Here is a 15,291-nt window from a genome sequence, read left to right as displayed (position 1 = left end):
CACTTTGCCTGTATGCCTCACCTCCATCACTAGCTTCGCTGAAACCAATAAGCCTGGATCTTTGTACAAATGGGTTTTATTGATTTCATCTGGAACTTTCAGAAATTTACACAAAATTGCAGCGAGCAGGAAGGCAACAAGATATTTTCAAGCTGAAGCGCCCAGCCATCTGCCATTAAGTATATTGTGTGTGTGTGGGGGGGGGGGAATTACCCAATTGCCTGTCAGCATCTGGCACAGGAGGGTCTCCAGCCTGCCGCCCTCGTTTCCTTGGCAGGTACAGGACCTGTTCCCAGTTCCAGGCAACCTTGGTTTGCAAAACCCCTCGTGTTTCCTTTCAACGCACCACCAGAGGGCGGCCTTTCATCATATTCTACTTGAATTATACCGCCAGTGAGTCAGTCACACTTCAATCATTTCAATGGGAAGTTAGAATATGCCAAAATTGTTCAAAGTTAATGAAACTCTAGGATTACAGTGTTATCCCCAAAACTGTGGAACCAAACGCTTCCAAAAGGAAAGTCATCAGGTCAACAATGACAGAGAAGAAACCCTTCCAGACTGTGATGTAGCTCAGAAATAAAGTAGTGTTTGTAGAAGGCTGCTGTTACGTATTGGGAGCAACTATTTCTTGAATTCATTCATAGCGGCAGATGTAGCGTATAGATATGTTGGTTTATTTTCCTGCAGACATGAAATTAAAAGATTGAGGTAAAGAAGAGAGTTTTACTGTCTTTTCATCGGAAGGTATCGGTGTGTGCTGTGTATAAAGAACAACAGGCGGAGCAAGAGTAACACACACATTAGGCATATTAGTCACTGCGTAGTAATCAAAACCAGTATCATCCTGTGCCATAAACAAGCACAGATTAGTAACTACTAAACAAGTCCCTTGTGTCAGATTCAGTCATTTCTTTCTCAGAGCAATTAATTCCCTTTTGTCATAAACCACAGAGAGGGCAATTAAAAGAAAAATGTATCACTGAGGAGTTGGATACTCTCCAGCCAGATTTAGCCCTAAAAATGGATCCCTAAAAAGAGGAATTCAGTTGTGTAGAGGACCTTAAAGAATATTGCCTCGCATCTTTCTCCATCTTTCCCTGCTTTGTATCCTCAGTGGCCTCTTGAGACTAATCAGGTTTGGCCATGATAGCAATCAGAAGAATCAGTTACATTGAATAAAACTATCCAAAAATGTATGAATACAGTCAATTCGGCCTCCTATTCATTCCCTGTGGAAAGAAAGAAAAACACACAAAAATCTTAAAAACTGAAGCTAGTCAAGCAAGCATGAAAAAGAAACCTAGATTTGGTTACATTTTTGAAAGGAATCTGGTGTTGTGAGTCTCATTTTCTGGCTTTGATCTGGTTGTCAGTCGGGATGGACTTGCCCAAATGATGGCCCACAGAGAGGCCAAATTTTTCGTTTTTCTGCTCATCCTGCACTTCCTTTTTCATTAAGAACCCTGCCTGGAAGTTTAAGTCAAAGAGGCTACTTGGAGCAAAATACAGTGGCGTCTCATCCCAGATATTTTCCAGGCGTTTCTTCCATCCGTCCAGGATCTGAATTCGCGCGTCCGTAGGAGTGCGCCCAATGCTGTATGTCAGCTGAGGTTCCAGGACTTGGAAGCCACAGAAATGCAGAGTGCCGCTCTGGGGATACACGGAGAACAGAGGTGAGTCACAGAACAAACCCTATACAGCTTGTACCACAAACAGAAGTAATGTAGGCTTTCCAACAAGACGCTCCGACGTGGGGGCCCGAGGCTCCCCGGAGAATCAATTCATAGCTATTTTCTCTCACCTTCTAGCACTCTATTCCTAGCTGTTACCTATTTTAGCCTATTCAGCTGAGCTGTTGTTTAAATGAACAAAATCTTGAAACCGTGCCAGCCTGGGATCCTCTGCCAAAGAGCCGGAACTTCTTTCACATAAGGGAGTTTCGGCTTCTTGGCAGAGGACTCCTGCCAAGGTATGTGGATGCGCCTTTCTCCGCCTCTCCTTCTAACTAGATGAGCCTCAATAAGTGATCTGTAGAATTTATTCTCCGCCGTTCTAGGTGGCCACCGCATTTGCTCTTCTCTCCAACCCTCTTCTGTATAAGAGATCATCTTCATGGTCCAGTGACCGACCACCCAGAAGCCTCCCTCAGACTCCACTCTTGCTGGCTGGGCTAAATCATTTCTGAAATTTTCTCATAGGTGGTGAGGCCATAGCGGCAACCTGGAGAAGGCCAGGAAGACTGGAGACAGCGATCAGTTGTCTGGAGTGGGGGCCCATGGCTATACAAATCTAGGGGTTACCTGCACTAGCCTTTGGTTAGGAGACAGAGCTGTTTGGACGCGTGCACACCCAGGTTACTCTTGAGTACAGGGGCCCGGAAAGACTAGTAAGGCTTAGAAGGGAGCTCCCTGGAGTTCTGAATTATTACGTTGCTTCTGTCCTCACACCTCGGGTCTGTTTTCAGCTGCCATCTTGAGAATCTGGACCCCACTGAAAGCTCAATTAATTAATCCCCGGGGAAGGTTCACTGAAACAAAGTAACCTGAATTGGCCAGAGGATGATATTCATGTCTCCGTGGATACCCTGCAGAGAGTACATGGAGCCGCTGCCACCAGTGGTGATGGAAAGCACGGTCTTCTTATTCTGCGAAGGAAAAGTCATCACACTCCACGTCTCCTTCATGACGGGAGGTTCACGAAACGGCCCCAGGGCTGTTCTTGTGTTCTTTTCGACACACAAGTCCAGCCACCTGCTATTTCTGTTCCTTCCTCCCACACCGGCTCCTGTGAGCCACGCAGTATGACTCCAGAAGTCAACACTCGAGGGCCAGCCCCGGAGTCCACATTACTCCGGGGTGTGGCCAAGCAGGTGAAGGCTGATACGAAACCGGTGTCGACTGCTGGTGCCTACATGGAGTTATTTGTTGTGTCCGTCTCCCCATGGCGCTCTGCCTATATCCAGGCATGTAATCCAGGAGACCTCAAAATGTGTCCAGTGTAGTATTTGGGTGTCTACATACATACAGAAAATAGTCTCATGAGGCCTCCACCACCCAGCCTCAACGCTCAGCATCTTGCCATTCTAGTTTTGTCTAATCTCCCCGCCCCTTGTGTTCCTGGGGTATGTTAAAACAAATCCTAAAGTCCTGTCTAAATATCTTCACACAGAGGCGCCTGGGTGGCTCAGTGGGTTGAGTGTCCGACTTGGTCTCAGGTTGTGATCTCGTGGTTCGTGGGTTCGAGCCCCACGTCGGGCTCTGTGCTCACAGCTCAGAGCCTGGAGCCTGCTTCGGATTCTGTGTCTCCCTCTCTCTCTGCCCCTCCCCTGCTCACGCTCTTGTCCTCTCAAAAATAAATATTTTTAAAAAATTAAATATCTGCACGCACTATTATCCAGCTGTCCCAGGAGCTGACCTTAGTACCCAATTGTGTTCAGAACTCTGCCTCAGGACAGAAGGCAGCCCGGATCCAGCTGTTAGAGAAACAGAACCATCCACCTACCCGGAAAGGTCCATTGTCATACATGGCAGCATACGTGTACGCGAACCCCCCTATGAGCACTCGTTCGAACCAGCCTTTCAGGATCGCGGGGACTCCGAACCACTGTAGCGGGAACTGTGGGGCAGAGCACAGAGAGGTCACAGAAGGAACTACCGCCAGCGAAGAAGGCTCAGGTGCTTGGCTGACGTCACAGAAGAGCAAACCCTTCTTGGGGCCCTTGTCGTTGCTTCAGGAGGAGTTAGCACATTAAAGAAAAATATTGTCCTTGGTCAGTCAACTTGACACTCTATTTCTGCCTAAAAGAAACAAGTACCGGGTAGGTCTGAAGAAAGCCACGTGCAATGATGATTTGTTTCTACAAGATCACATTTCGCGGCCGAGTCTAAATAGCAAGGAATGCAGATAAAGTTTGCTACGGTGTGTGACGCAAAATACAAAATCAATATTTTGTAGGAGTGCTGTCAACAATGTGAAACATGTATGTTGTGTTCACGGATGTGAAATCCTACCGTTTAGAATAAGCTGCACATGGGGCACCTGGGTGGCTCACTTGGTTAAGCGTCCGACTTCGGCCCAGGTCATGCATGATCTCGTGGTCTGTGGGTTTGAGCCCCGCGTCGGGCTCTGCGCTGACAGCTCAGAGTCTGGAACCTGCTTCAGATTCTATGTCTCCCTCTCTCTCTGTCCCTCCCCCGCTCGTGCTCTGTCTCTGTCTCAAAAATAAACACTAAAAAAATTTTTTTCAAATAGAACAAGTTGCACATGAGTGTGCGCTCACACAGGCGAACAAATGACCCGTGTGCGCTCGGCTTATCAGGGAATTCCCATGGAAGAGTCTTGTCGGCCCTCTTGTCCTAATAAAAGCAGCACCAGGACGATACCAGTATTTCCTCTTCTTCTCCCTGACTTCGGATTTAAACACAGGGACACCTGGGACAGGCCCGATGAGACAAGTTTAGCACAGAGAAGGAATTTGTTGGACTTGGTATCTTTCCCTGATATTTGATGGATTATTGATCCACAGGAAAGGGGGCAGAATGGGCTGGGGTTTAGAACAGAAGGAACATGAGATGGAGCACAAGATTCGTGTTCTCACCCTGAATCTGCCGTGGACATGATGCAAGACCTTTGTCACATAAGCCCCTTACTTTTGCTAAGTCTGATGGGCCTCATCTGTAAAACCAGGGGCTTGAGTAATCTCTACTCTGCAGATTACTCACAACTCTGCAGTTGTGAGGGGCCAGACCTGAGGCTTTTAAGATAAACGTGTAGGTGGCTTAGACACGTAGATTTGGTCCCTGTGAATGTTCTACAGTCAGAGCTGAAAACAGAATTGGTTGGCTTGCAGCATATTGAAAGTTTATTCTTTCCCTGGTTGTTCTTGGAGAAGTGAGAAAAGTGAGCAGGGGGCTAGCCCCAGTGGTACCTTGGGATAAATTAAAGTATCGCTTCCTCAGGACGCTTTATTTCTATGCTGAAAGATTACCATACAAGTACACCGACTCCCATAGTAAGACTTTGCCAGGGGTGCCTGGGTGGCTCAGCCAAACATCCGCATCCCGCCCCACGTCCGGCCCGGCGCTAACAGTGCAGGCCCTGCTTGGGATTCTCTCTCCTTCTCCGTCTCTGCCTTCCCCCCACCTCACCCACTCTCTCTCAAAATAAACATTTTTAAGTAAAAAAAAAAAAAAAATTAAAATTAAAAAAGACTTTTCCCTGTCATCTGTTGGTAAAATGTTATAAGTATACAAATCTGAAGTGTCTACGTTGTGTTTCGGTATGTTGCTATTTTACAGTACACAACTTGCACCGTTGTACTGATAGTAAACTGATGCATCGGATAGAAGCCAATTCAAAGACCACCAAGGTCCTTTCCAATTCTAAAATACGGTGATTCTGAGAAGCAGAACTGAAAGCTGCCACAGTGGCTGCAACGGCCGCACTAGGAAAAGATACAGTGGAAAACGCTGACCAAAAAGGCATCCTTCGGGGCACTGGCTCATGGGGCGTGGCTTTGATAGCGATAGGCCTGAGGGTGGAACGGAAGACCTAAAAGTTTGGATTCTTTGCAGCTGATTGAACAGTTGCAAAAGCCGCAGCTGGTGTCACCCTCCTCGTGCAGTTTCTAGGGTCACATCTGGTCCGTGTTCAATATCAAAAGGCTGGTTAGAACCGGTAGAAGCAAAGTCATTGAGTCCAGTGTGGCATTTTCGGGAAAGAGGATTGACAAGGAGCTCGTACAGTCCGGACTGCCTGGCGGGGAGACAGCTTCCACGAGAAGAGGGGCGGGAACACAGGAAGCAGGGCAGCGCCCCCTTCAGCTGGGAGGCTCTGACCGCAGGGGTCCGTGCCCCGTGCTTCACTCCGGGCGCTCGGGCAGAGAAGGGGTCAAGTGCAAACTTTGAGAGATCCCACAAGGAATCACTAACTGAAGAGAAGCTCAAGGCTCACTGGTCATCTTTGTAGTCACATATTTTTGTCTAAGTTTATTTATTGAGAGAGAGAGAGAAGAGATAGCGTGTATGGGAGCGGGGGGGGGGGGGGGTGGTGGTGGGGGGGGGTGCAGATAGAGAGGCAGAGAGAGAATCCCAAGCAGGCTCCCGGCTGTCAGCACAGAGTCGGACTGGGGGCTCGAACCCACACACCGTGAGATCGTGACCTGAGCCGAAACCAAGAGTCAGGCTTTGTTAAGCTACCCACATGCCCCATGTAGTCACATATTTTCAGAGTAGTACAGCCAGGTTCACAATATCTACAAATCTGTGTAACACCACTCCGTTTGAAGTCATCACCCTTCTTTATAAAGAAGGCGCTGAAGTGTGTAAGTGACTTTTCCTAAGATCACATAGCTAATTAGGTGACCAGTCTAGGACAATAAGAACTCAAGCATCCTGACACTCCTTTCTGATGTCCTATCGCACCTGAAAAATCACAAGGTCTGCAGCTTCCAGCTTCTTTTGTTCCGCCACAATATCGGGGCTCAGGCGGCCTTCTTTATAAGCTAGAACAGACTCGGCAGGATACTGAAAGTTCTCGGGGTCCTTCAGTGGACCTGCCCGGAGGAAAATGACAGGCTGGAGTCAGAGGGGCCGAGGCTGAGCCACAGAACCCACAGGCGAGATGTGCCACAGAGACCTAATTAAAGGGGGGGAAGGCTGATCCTACCTGTGATGTCCCTTCTGGAGATGACGGGATTGAAGTTCATGGCATACAGGTCTGACACAGTGACCTCCCATCCTTTCCTCTTCAAGGCCTCTACAGCAGCCTCCTTCATGGCATGGTTGAAGGACGTCCTCTCTGCATGGGCCAGTACGATCAGTGCTCTTCTGGCTATTTAGACACACACAAGGCATATGGAGAAAATCAGTTTCCAAGCGGCAAAGCTTTAGCTACAGGGCGGCCGAGCCAGGATCCATAATAGAGGAGTGAACTCTGCGAGGCATTGGGTGATGCAGTCCATCCACGGCAGCCAGAAACATATTTTCTCCTTAAAAGTACCAATGAGGGGCGCCTGGGTGGCTCAGTCGGTTGAGCGTCCGACTTCGCTCAGGTCACGATCTCACGGTCCGTGAGTTCGAGCCCGGCGTCAGACTCTGTGCTGACAGCTCAGAGCCTGGAGCCTGTTTCAGATTCTGTGTCTCCCTCTCTCTCTGGCCCTCCCCCCGTTCATGCTCTGTCTCTCTCTGTCTCAAAAATAAATAAATGTTAAAAAAAAAATTTAAAAAAAAAAAGTACCAATGAATAAAGGACGCATTTTAATGCAGTGGCTAATTTTGCTGGCATACTTAACTGGCCATCTGCATGAAAATGGACTTATCCTCCTGACACCTTTTTTTTTTATGTTTGTATTTTATTTTTGAGAGAGAGAGAGAGAGAGTGTGTGTGTGTGAGTCGGGGAGCAGTAGAGAGAGAGGGAAACAGAATCCAAAGCAGGCTCCAGGCTCTGAGCTGTCAGTGCAGAGCCTGACGTGGGGCTTGGACTCACACTCTGCAAGATCGTGAGCTGAGCCGAAGGGACGCCCAACCGACTGAGCCACCCAGGCACCCCCCTGCTAACACCTTCTATTAGGTGTCAGGCGTCAGTATCTTGGTTCCCCTCATCAGGGGGTAGTGGCAATGTTCTATTTCCTGGGTGCTGACCACACAAGTTTGTGAAAATTCACTTCAAATTTTCAGTGTGTCTGTTGTATTTGTGTTGTTGTTTTCACTATCCCACAAACACACCTCGTAGAGCAATAGATTCCTGGCAGAGTACGGATCTAAAGGAAGAATTTGTATAACCTCAAGATGGAGAATACTTTGTAAGAAAGACTAGAGATTCAGCAACCACGAACGGAAAGCTTGCCAGATAAAGCCACATAAAAATTAAAAATCTGGGGGCGCCTGGGTGGCTCAGTCGGTTAAGTGGCCGACTTCGGCTCAGGTCATGATCTCACGGTCCGTGAGTTCGAGCCCCGCGTCGGGCTCTGTGCTGACAGCTCAGAGCCTGGAGCCTGTTTCGGATTCTGAGTCTCCCTCTCTCTGACCCTCTCCCATTCATGCTCTGTCTCTCTCTGTCTCAAAAAATAAATAAACGTTAAAAGAAATCATTTAAAAAAAATTAAAAATCTGTGTGTACCAGAAGGCACCATAAACAAAGTCAAAAGACAATCAACGGGGAGCAGATACCTGCAACTCTTACCACAAAGGGTTAAAATCCCAACGAATGCCTACACACAGAAAAAAGACAGACTACACAATAGAAAAATAAATCAAGGATATGAGCACTCTACTCACAGAGGAGGAAATGCAGATGACAAAAAACAAATGAGCAGGTGCCTTGCCTGGCCTGTCAGGAAAAGCAAATTAAAATGAGATATCATTATTTACCCATCAGATTGGCAAAACAATTTATCATTATTTACCCATCAGATTGGCAAAACAATTTAAGACAAGCAACACTGAGGGCTATTAAGATTGCAGGAAAGCTAGCAGCTGCCAATGGGAACACGAATTGCCTCCACCCTGGGAGAAAGTAATGAGGCCGAATCTCTTTAAATTTTGAGGACGCATAAATTTTGACCTAGCTCTCCAACTTTGGGGAATCTGTTCTACAGACTAAAAGCGTTGGGATATAAGGATGTATGAGCAAGGACGTGGACTGTGTCATTCTTTTCACTGGCATTCACTGACTCTTTATGGGGAATATTTGAATAAATTTTGGCACAAACACATTACAGACTAGTATGCCGTTAACTGTATAGAGTTACCCAGAAAGCTATCCACGATGTATTGTTAACTGATCAAATGAAGCGAGTGTGAATCCATTACTATAAAAGACAAAGAGGGGCGCCTGGGTGGCTCAGTCGGGGAAGCATCCGATTTCAGCTCAGGTCATGGTCTCACTGTTCTTGAGTTCAAGCCCCACATGGGGCTCTGTGCTAACAGCTCAGAGCCTGGAGCCTGCTTTGGATTGTGTCACCCTTTCTCTCTGTCCCTTCCTCGCTCACACTCTATCACTCTCTGTCTCTCAGGAATAAAATAAAATTAAAAAAAATACAAAGAATGAGGGGCCCCTCTCTGGCTCAGTGGGTAGAGCATGTGACTCCTGATCTTGGAATCGTGAGTTCGAGCCCCACGTTGGGTGTAGACATTACTTGAAAAAAAAAAAAAGACAAAGAAACTACATATATGTGTACGAAGATTTGCAGCATATAGGTATGAGGGGAAAAAGATGTGGAATAATTACATGAAACTACTGATAGTGTTCTTAGCTAGGTAAGAGATGTCAAGGGCATAGAGACAGAGGGGAAAGGTTTACTTTTTTCTTGGACCTCCTCTGTATTACAAAGTTGTTAGAACCAGAATGTTTTCCTCTTGCAACAATGGCATTTATTTTATTTTAGTTTTATTTCTTTAAAGTTTTATTTCTTTATTTTTAAGTAATCTCTATATTCAATGTGAGGCTCAACCTCACGGTCCTGAGAGCAAGAGTCACAGGCTCTTCCAATTGAGCCAGCCAGGCACCCCTTTTTATTCTCTTTTACTTGACGTATACTTGACACACAGCGTTGCATGAGTTTCAGGTGGACAACACAGCGATTCCACGCGCCTACACCTTACACCGCGCTCACCCCCGGTGCGCTCACCTGTCATAGCACACGACTCTCCTACAAGACCACCGCCCATATTCCCTGTGCTGTACCTTTTGTCCTCGTGACTTATTCATTCTATAGCTGGAAACCCGTATCTCCCCCTCCACTTCACCCATCTGCCTATCCCCCTGCTCCCCCTTGCCGTCTGGCAAAGTCAGTTTGTTTTTTGTATTTATGGGTCTATGTCTTTTGTTTGCTTGCTCATTGGGTTTTCAGATTCCACAAACAAGTGAAATCGTATACTATTTGCCTTTCTCTGGATAACAGCATCAACGGGTGCTTACTACGTGCTAGGCACTGCTCTGAGTGCTTTGCATTCTTTTCCAGTTGTCATGGCAACACCATGAGCTAGATACAATCAGTATCCCACATTAAAGATGGGGAAACTGAGGCACCGAAAAGTTAAGCAAGTTACCCAAGTTTACATGGCAAGTGGTGAAGCTGGAATAACGTAAAAATATGTAGACATAAGGGCGCCTGGCTGGCTCAAAGGAGCACGGAGCTCGTGATCTCAGGGTTGTGAGTTCAAGCCCCATGTTGGGTGTAGAGATCACTAAAAAAAGTTAATAAATTATAGATAAATCCATGCAACCATGTGCAGGCAGCAGGGCAGGGAATGGAGTTTACCACCAACACCGCTCCTAGTAATTGGTGTCACTGCCTCATTTCTCCCTAACTCCTAGCATCTGTGCCCATGGGCGGAGCTCCAGCGGGAGCAGCTGCTCTGGGTTAAAATCGGCCAGGCGGCAGCTTCGGCCCTAGCCTGCCCAGGAGCCTTGCCTCCTTCGCTCGCTCTCGCTTGCTCGTGGCGTTTCAGACTCTCCAAACTCCGACGGGGGGAACAGAAGTCTGATAAGGGCTTCAAGTTCTAGGAGAGCGGTTTACCTACTTTGGACGGCCTGGGGAAAAGTTCAGGAGCTCCTGAGGCTGCCTTAACAAATCCCTGCCCCCTCTTTATCAACTCCAGGACTCACCACTCTCGGGAGAGATGTGAGTATATAAAGTTCTGACAAGCGTTTTCTCTGTGACGTACCTTTGCATTAGTTCTATCAGTGTTTACTGAATACTGCTTTGTGAGTTTATATTCTTGTGGCTTACTTCTTCTAAGCTATGTATATAGATATAAAGATAAATTTTTTTTTACTTATCAGTATTCACAGGCACTTCTGAAGTAGTAAAATACAAAGGCACTTGCCATAAAATGACTGAATCAGGATACCTAGCCCTTGCTTTTAAGGAGCTCGTCACCTGCAAGCTATAGGACGCCTGCTGCTTTCAAAAATAAACAGGGGCGCCTGGGTGGCTCAGTAGGTTAAGGTCGGGCTCTTGATTTCGGCTCAGGTCATGATCTCAGGGTTCCTGAGTCCGAGTCCCACGGCAGGCTCCAAGCTGATGGCATGGAGTCGGCTTGGGATTCTGTCTCTCCTCTCTGCCCCTCACCTGCTTGTGCTCTCTCTCTCTCTCAAAATAAGTAAATAAACTTAAAAAAAACAAAAACAAAAAAACGATGTAAGATGAGACACAAAGAAGAACATATTTGCCAGAAACAAAACCAATGGTGTTCAGTATCTGGTATATATAGATTCCTGAAAACAACGCAGTAGAAAAAAATGGTCAAAGGTTCTAAATACACAACAGAACACTGATCGGCAGTCAGTAGAGCAGAAGCGCTCCTGGGCCAGAGTTGAAGGGCAAATGGGTGACTCCCTCTCCAAACAGCATGATGCCAAGTCACTGGTTGCCAGGTCCTTTCGTGGACAAACCTGGGGTTTTTTGGACTTGAAGTGTTCATTTTCCCTTCCTGCCACTTAACTAGCTACATGACCCGTTTGACATCCTCAGAATTTCCCCCTAGGAATGGCGGTAAGATGTGCACACAAAAAACTAATGGCATTAGCCTGACGGGGGAGGCAAGGAACAAAATTCCAGAGGAAAACTGTTGACTTCGGGCTGGCTGATTAGGGAAGGCCTTCAGAAGGAGCTGCCATTGAAGGAGAGGTTTGAAAGCCAAATGAGCTTATTACCAATACCCCTAATTTAATATTCATTTCTGCTTGCCATGCACATAATTGACCTGATGGAGGCCACTTGGTAACGCAGCTGAGCATATCTTTGTGAACGCAGCTCTCTCCCTGTGCTGGTTCGCTTTCAAGATTTCATACCCTATGAAATGTGCTCCCCATTCATCATCACTTCTCTGTGTCGTGAAATCCCTCATTCCTTCCCCACCCTCTTATTTTTTTTTAATTTTTAAAATTCTAGTTAGTTAACATACAGTGTAATATTTCAGGAGTAGAATTCAGTGATGGATCACTTACATACAACACCCAGTGCTCATCACAAGTGCCCATTTTAATACCCATCACCCATGTAGCCCATCCCCCTGCCCAACTCCCTCTGTCAACCCTCAGTTTCTTCTTTATCCTTAAGAGGCTCTTGGGTTTCTCTCTCTTCTCTTCCCCCCCCCCCCCACTTCCCTTGTGTTCATCTGCTTTGTCTCTTAAATTCCACATATGAGTGAAATCATATGTTATTTGTCTTTCTCTGACTTATTTTGCTTAGCATGATACATTCTAGGTCCATCCATGTCATTGCAAGTGGCAAGATTATATATATATATATATATATATATATACACACACACACATACACACATACACATACATACACACATACACAAACATACCACATCTTCTTTATCCATTCATCAGTCAATGGACATTTGGGCTCTCTCCATAGTTTGGCTCCTTCCCCACCATCTTTTGTGTTCTGTTCCCCCCAGCACGTCCACCCTAGCATGAGCCCTGCTCATGTTCTCCCTAACTCTTTGTCTCAGCCTCCTGACCAGGGTTTACTGAGCACCTGTATCCACCAGGCACTGCTCTAGGCATTTAGGATACATCCGTGTGCAAAAGAGACACAAATCTTTTTTTTCGTAGAGCATACATGCTGGTGGCCAAAGTATCCCAAATGTTTCAGGGGAGCTGGTCTCTGTCCTCCTCTGTTACTCTAACATTCCTACAATTCTCTGCCTCCAACCGCAGGCCAACCTGAAACCAAGCATTCACTGACATTCCAGATTGAACAGGACTCGGTCAACCTGCAGTTTCATTGAAGACCAACACAGAACTCCATGTTCTGGGGAACATAGGGAAAGATAAAGCTGGCAGAGAAAGAAAGGGATGGTGGTACATGGCTTTAATGTAAAGCACATCTAGATCTATTTAACAGTAAAAGGTAGATGACCCACATGATCATTCTGGCAGGAAGAATAAGCAATCAAGGAAAACCTGTTACAAGTGGAATAAGGGCAAGCCCTCCTGTCAGTTTCATGCATTTTGTTCCTGCCTTCCGGGCTCCCTGGGTTCCTCACGGAATGCATGCCTGCCAGTCAGAGGAACCCAGTAGTTACAAACAAATGCTCTGGATGCTTCCATTAATGTCAAGACTTAGCTGGATACAGTTAATACTAGTTAAACAAGGTCCAAATCATTCCATTTTCTCTCATTCTCCCCCCCCTTTTTTTAAGTTACACATAAGTACAGAATATTCCGTAAGATTGCCCTATACTGTGCTGGTGTCCTCAGGCCAGCAGAAGAATGATATAGAGGGGTGCCCAGGTGGCCCAGTAGGTTAAGCATCTGACTTTGGCTCAGGTCATGATCTCCTGGTTCATGGGTTCGAGCCCCGCGTCGGGCTCTGTGCTGAAAGCTCAGAGCCTGGAGCTTGCTTTGGACTCTGTGTCTCCCTCCCTCTCTGTCTGGCCCTCCCCTGCTCACACTATGTCTCTCTCTGTCTCTCAAATATGAATAAACATAAGAAAAATGAAATAGAAACAGCCTCTATCGTGCATGCAGGAAACCTTGTGAGCTACCCAGCAGTCTCTCCCAGATGCTTCTCCTCCAGGCTTCCAGAAACTCTGGGTGGGCTTCCAGTCCCCAGCTCAGCCCTTTTCACAGAGATTCTAACTGTAGGTTGTCAACGGCAAACAGCAGTCTCATCCCCTCTCTTGTGGCAGGCGGAGATTCTCTAGGTGTATGTGTGTCTTCAGAAAGAACAAGGCTCACAGGGAAGGAAATGACAAAAAGGTAGAGTTCTGTCCCAATTGAAGAAATGGCTTTCTAAACACTAGCACTGCCCCATCTCTGCATGAGGCTCTCTGGTAAACAGAGCCCCCTGCCCCTGCAGGGGCTGCAGCTGGGGTGTCTTAGAGGCATCAGATAAAGTTGTGGTGACCTGTAATGTCCCCTTAGGTTGATGGTGGAGAGCGGAGGTTCTGCCACTGAAATGGACCCGATACAGGGATCGGGTCTGCCCCATCCAAGGATCACAGACAAAAATGTCTCCTGAACAGGGGCACCTGGGTGGCTCAGTCTCTTGAGCTCCTGACTCCTGGTTTCAGCTCAGGTCATGATTTCTCAGTTGGTGGGATCGAGCGTGGAGTCAGGCTCTGCACTGACAGCCTGCAGCCTGCTTGGGATTCTCTCTCTCTCTCTCTCTGTCTCTGTCTCTGTCTCTGTCTCTCTCTCTGTCTCTGTGTCTCTCTCTGTCTCTCTCTCCCCCACCTCCCCTACTCATGCTTTTTCTCCAAAACAAATAAACAAACTTAAAAAAAAAAAAAAAAAAAAAAGGGTCTCCTGGTCAGGCAGCCTGGGATGGTCTCTATCCAACTAAAGGGTACAGGTTCCCCAGTTCCAGCACACTCCTCACCAGATCTTTCAATTTTCCTCCCGAAGCAGGGAATTCACATTTTTAAATAAAATAATCTCTATTTACTATAAATATCAGCAACTCATTCCAAGATATTTTAAATTCTATAAGGCCAATCAAGGTGTGCCAGTGGACCAGATTTGGCCATTGACAACGGCCGGTTTCTGACCTGTTTTGGAGGAAATTTTCTGCCTCCAAGGTCAAGTCTCTGTTAAATGCCCACCTAAGTTTGTGGGTATGGGGTAGAAAACGGGAGCTCCCCTTCCCCCGGTGTCCGATTAGGGCTCAACCTGGGATCTTAAGGCTCTCGCTTTTTCAGTTTTGAATCCAGGAGAAAAACTGAGCTCTAAGCCCCTCCAGGATCCTTGCAGACAGCTGAGGCCTGGGGGTGCCCCAGCTCCCGGACGCGGCACTCACCAGCCAGGGCTCCGGCTGTGCTGATTGGCTGCGCTGCTGGTTGTCAGGGCGACCCTGGCCGCCGCCGAATCCTCGCTTTGGGGGGGTGGGGGACAGCAGTCAAGCAGCGGCTGGGGCTGCACCTCGGGAGGTTGGGCGTGCAGCCTGCAGAGCGCCTGCCACTTTATAGCAACTCGCGCCTGCCCGCTTGGGGCTCGGCCTCCCGGGGTGGAGCCGGCTGCTTGCCCTTGAGGCGCAGGGTGGGGCGTGCTGTGGCTGCTCTTCAGGGAAGGGAGGGGGGTCTGAGGACTGGAGTAGGGTGCCGTGGGTACGCGTGGGATATGGGACGGGAGGGTGCAGTTAAAGGGTCTGGGTGCGGGTGGGAGGCAGGCCCATGTGGACCCTGTCCAGGAAGCACCTGGGGACAGCAGGGGGAAGTTTCCGGTGGAGTCCCAGCGCGCCCCGCGAGCCTCTCCCAGTCCTGGGAAATTGCCTCCGCACGGAATGGGGTGGGCAAAGAGAAGGGTGTGCTGGGTGTGGTCCTTAA

At 47.6% G+C, this 15,291-nt stretch overlaps 1 protein-coding gene across 1 annotated transcript; it reads right to left on the bottom strand.

Moving 5' to 3' along the window:
* Positions 1-60: 60 nt before the first annotated feature.
* On the bottom strand, positions 61-15,207 carry NQO1 (NAD(P)H quinone dehydrogenase 1). The gene is made up of 6 exons (XM_047836384.1): positions 14,766-15,207; positions 6,670-6,834; positions 6,426-6,556; positions 3,505-3,618; positions 2,546-2,647; positions 61-1,653 (listed from the first exon to the last, which is right to left on the bottom strand). The coding sequence occupies exons 2-6, from the start codon at positions 6,776-6,778 to the stop codon at positions 1,348-1,350; spliced, it is 762 nt and encodes a 253-aa protein (XP_047692340.1). The 5' UTR covers positions 6,779-6,834; positions 14,766-15,207; the 3' UTR covers positions 61-1,347.
* Between the last annotated feature and the right edge of the window lie 84 nt (positions 15,208-15,291).

The sequence above is a fragment of the Prionailurus viverrinus genome, chromosome E2, assembly GCF_022837055.1.
Source record: "Prionailurus viverrinus isolate Anna chromosome E2, UM_Priviv_1.0, whole genome shotgun sequence".
Classification (NCBI taxonomy): Eukaryota; Metazoa; Chordata; class Mammalia; order Carnivora; family Felidae; genus Prionailurus; species Prionailurus viverrinus.
This window is presented reverse-complemented; position numbering and strand designations above follow the sequence as displayed.

Coding starts and splice junctions, on each gene's coding strand:
- NQO1 (XM_047836384.1), bottom strand. CDS start 6,778: ATGAAGGAGGCTGCTGTAGAGGCCTTGAAGAGGAAAGGATGGGAGGTC. Junction 2,648..3,504: donor ATGACAATGGACCTTTCCGG/GTAGGTGGATGG, acceptor TTTCCTTCGCAG/AATAAGAAGACCGTGCTTTC. Junction 1,654..2,545: donor TCATCCTCTGGCCAATTCAG/GTTACTTTGTTT, acceptor GTGTATCCCCAG/AGCGGCACTCTGCATTTCTG.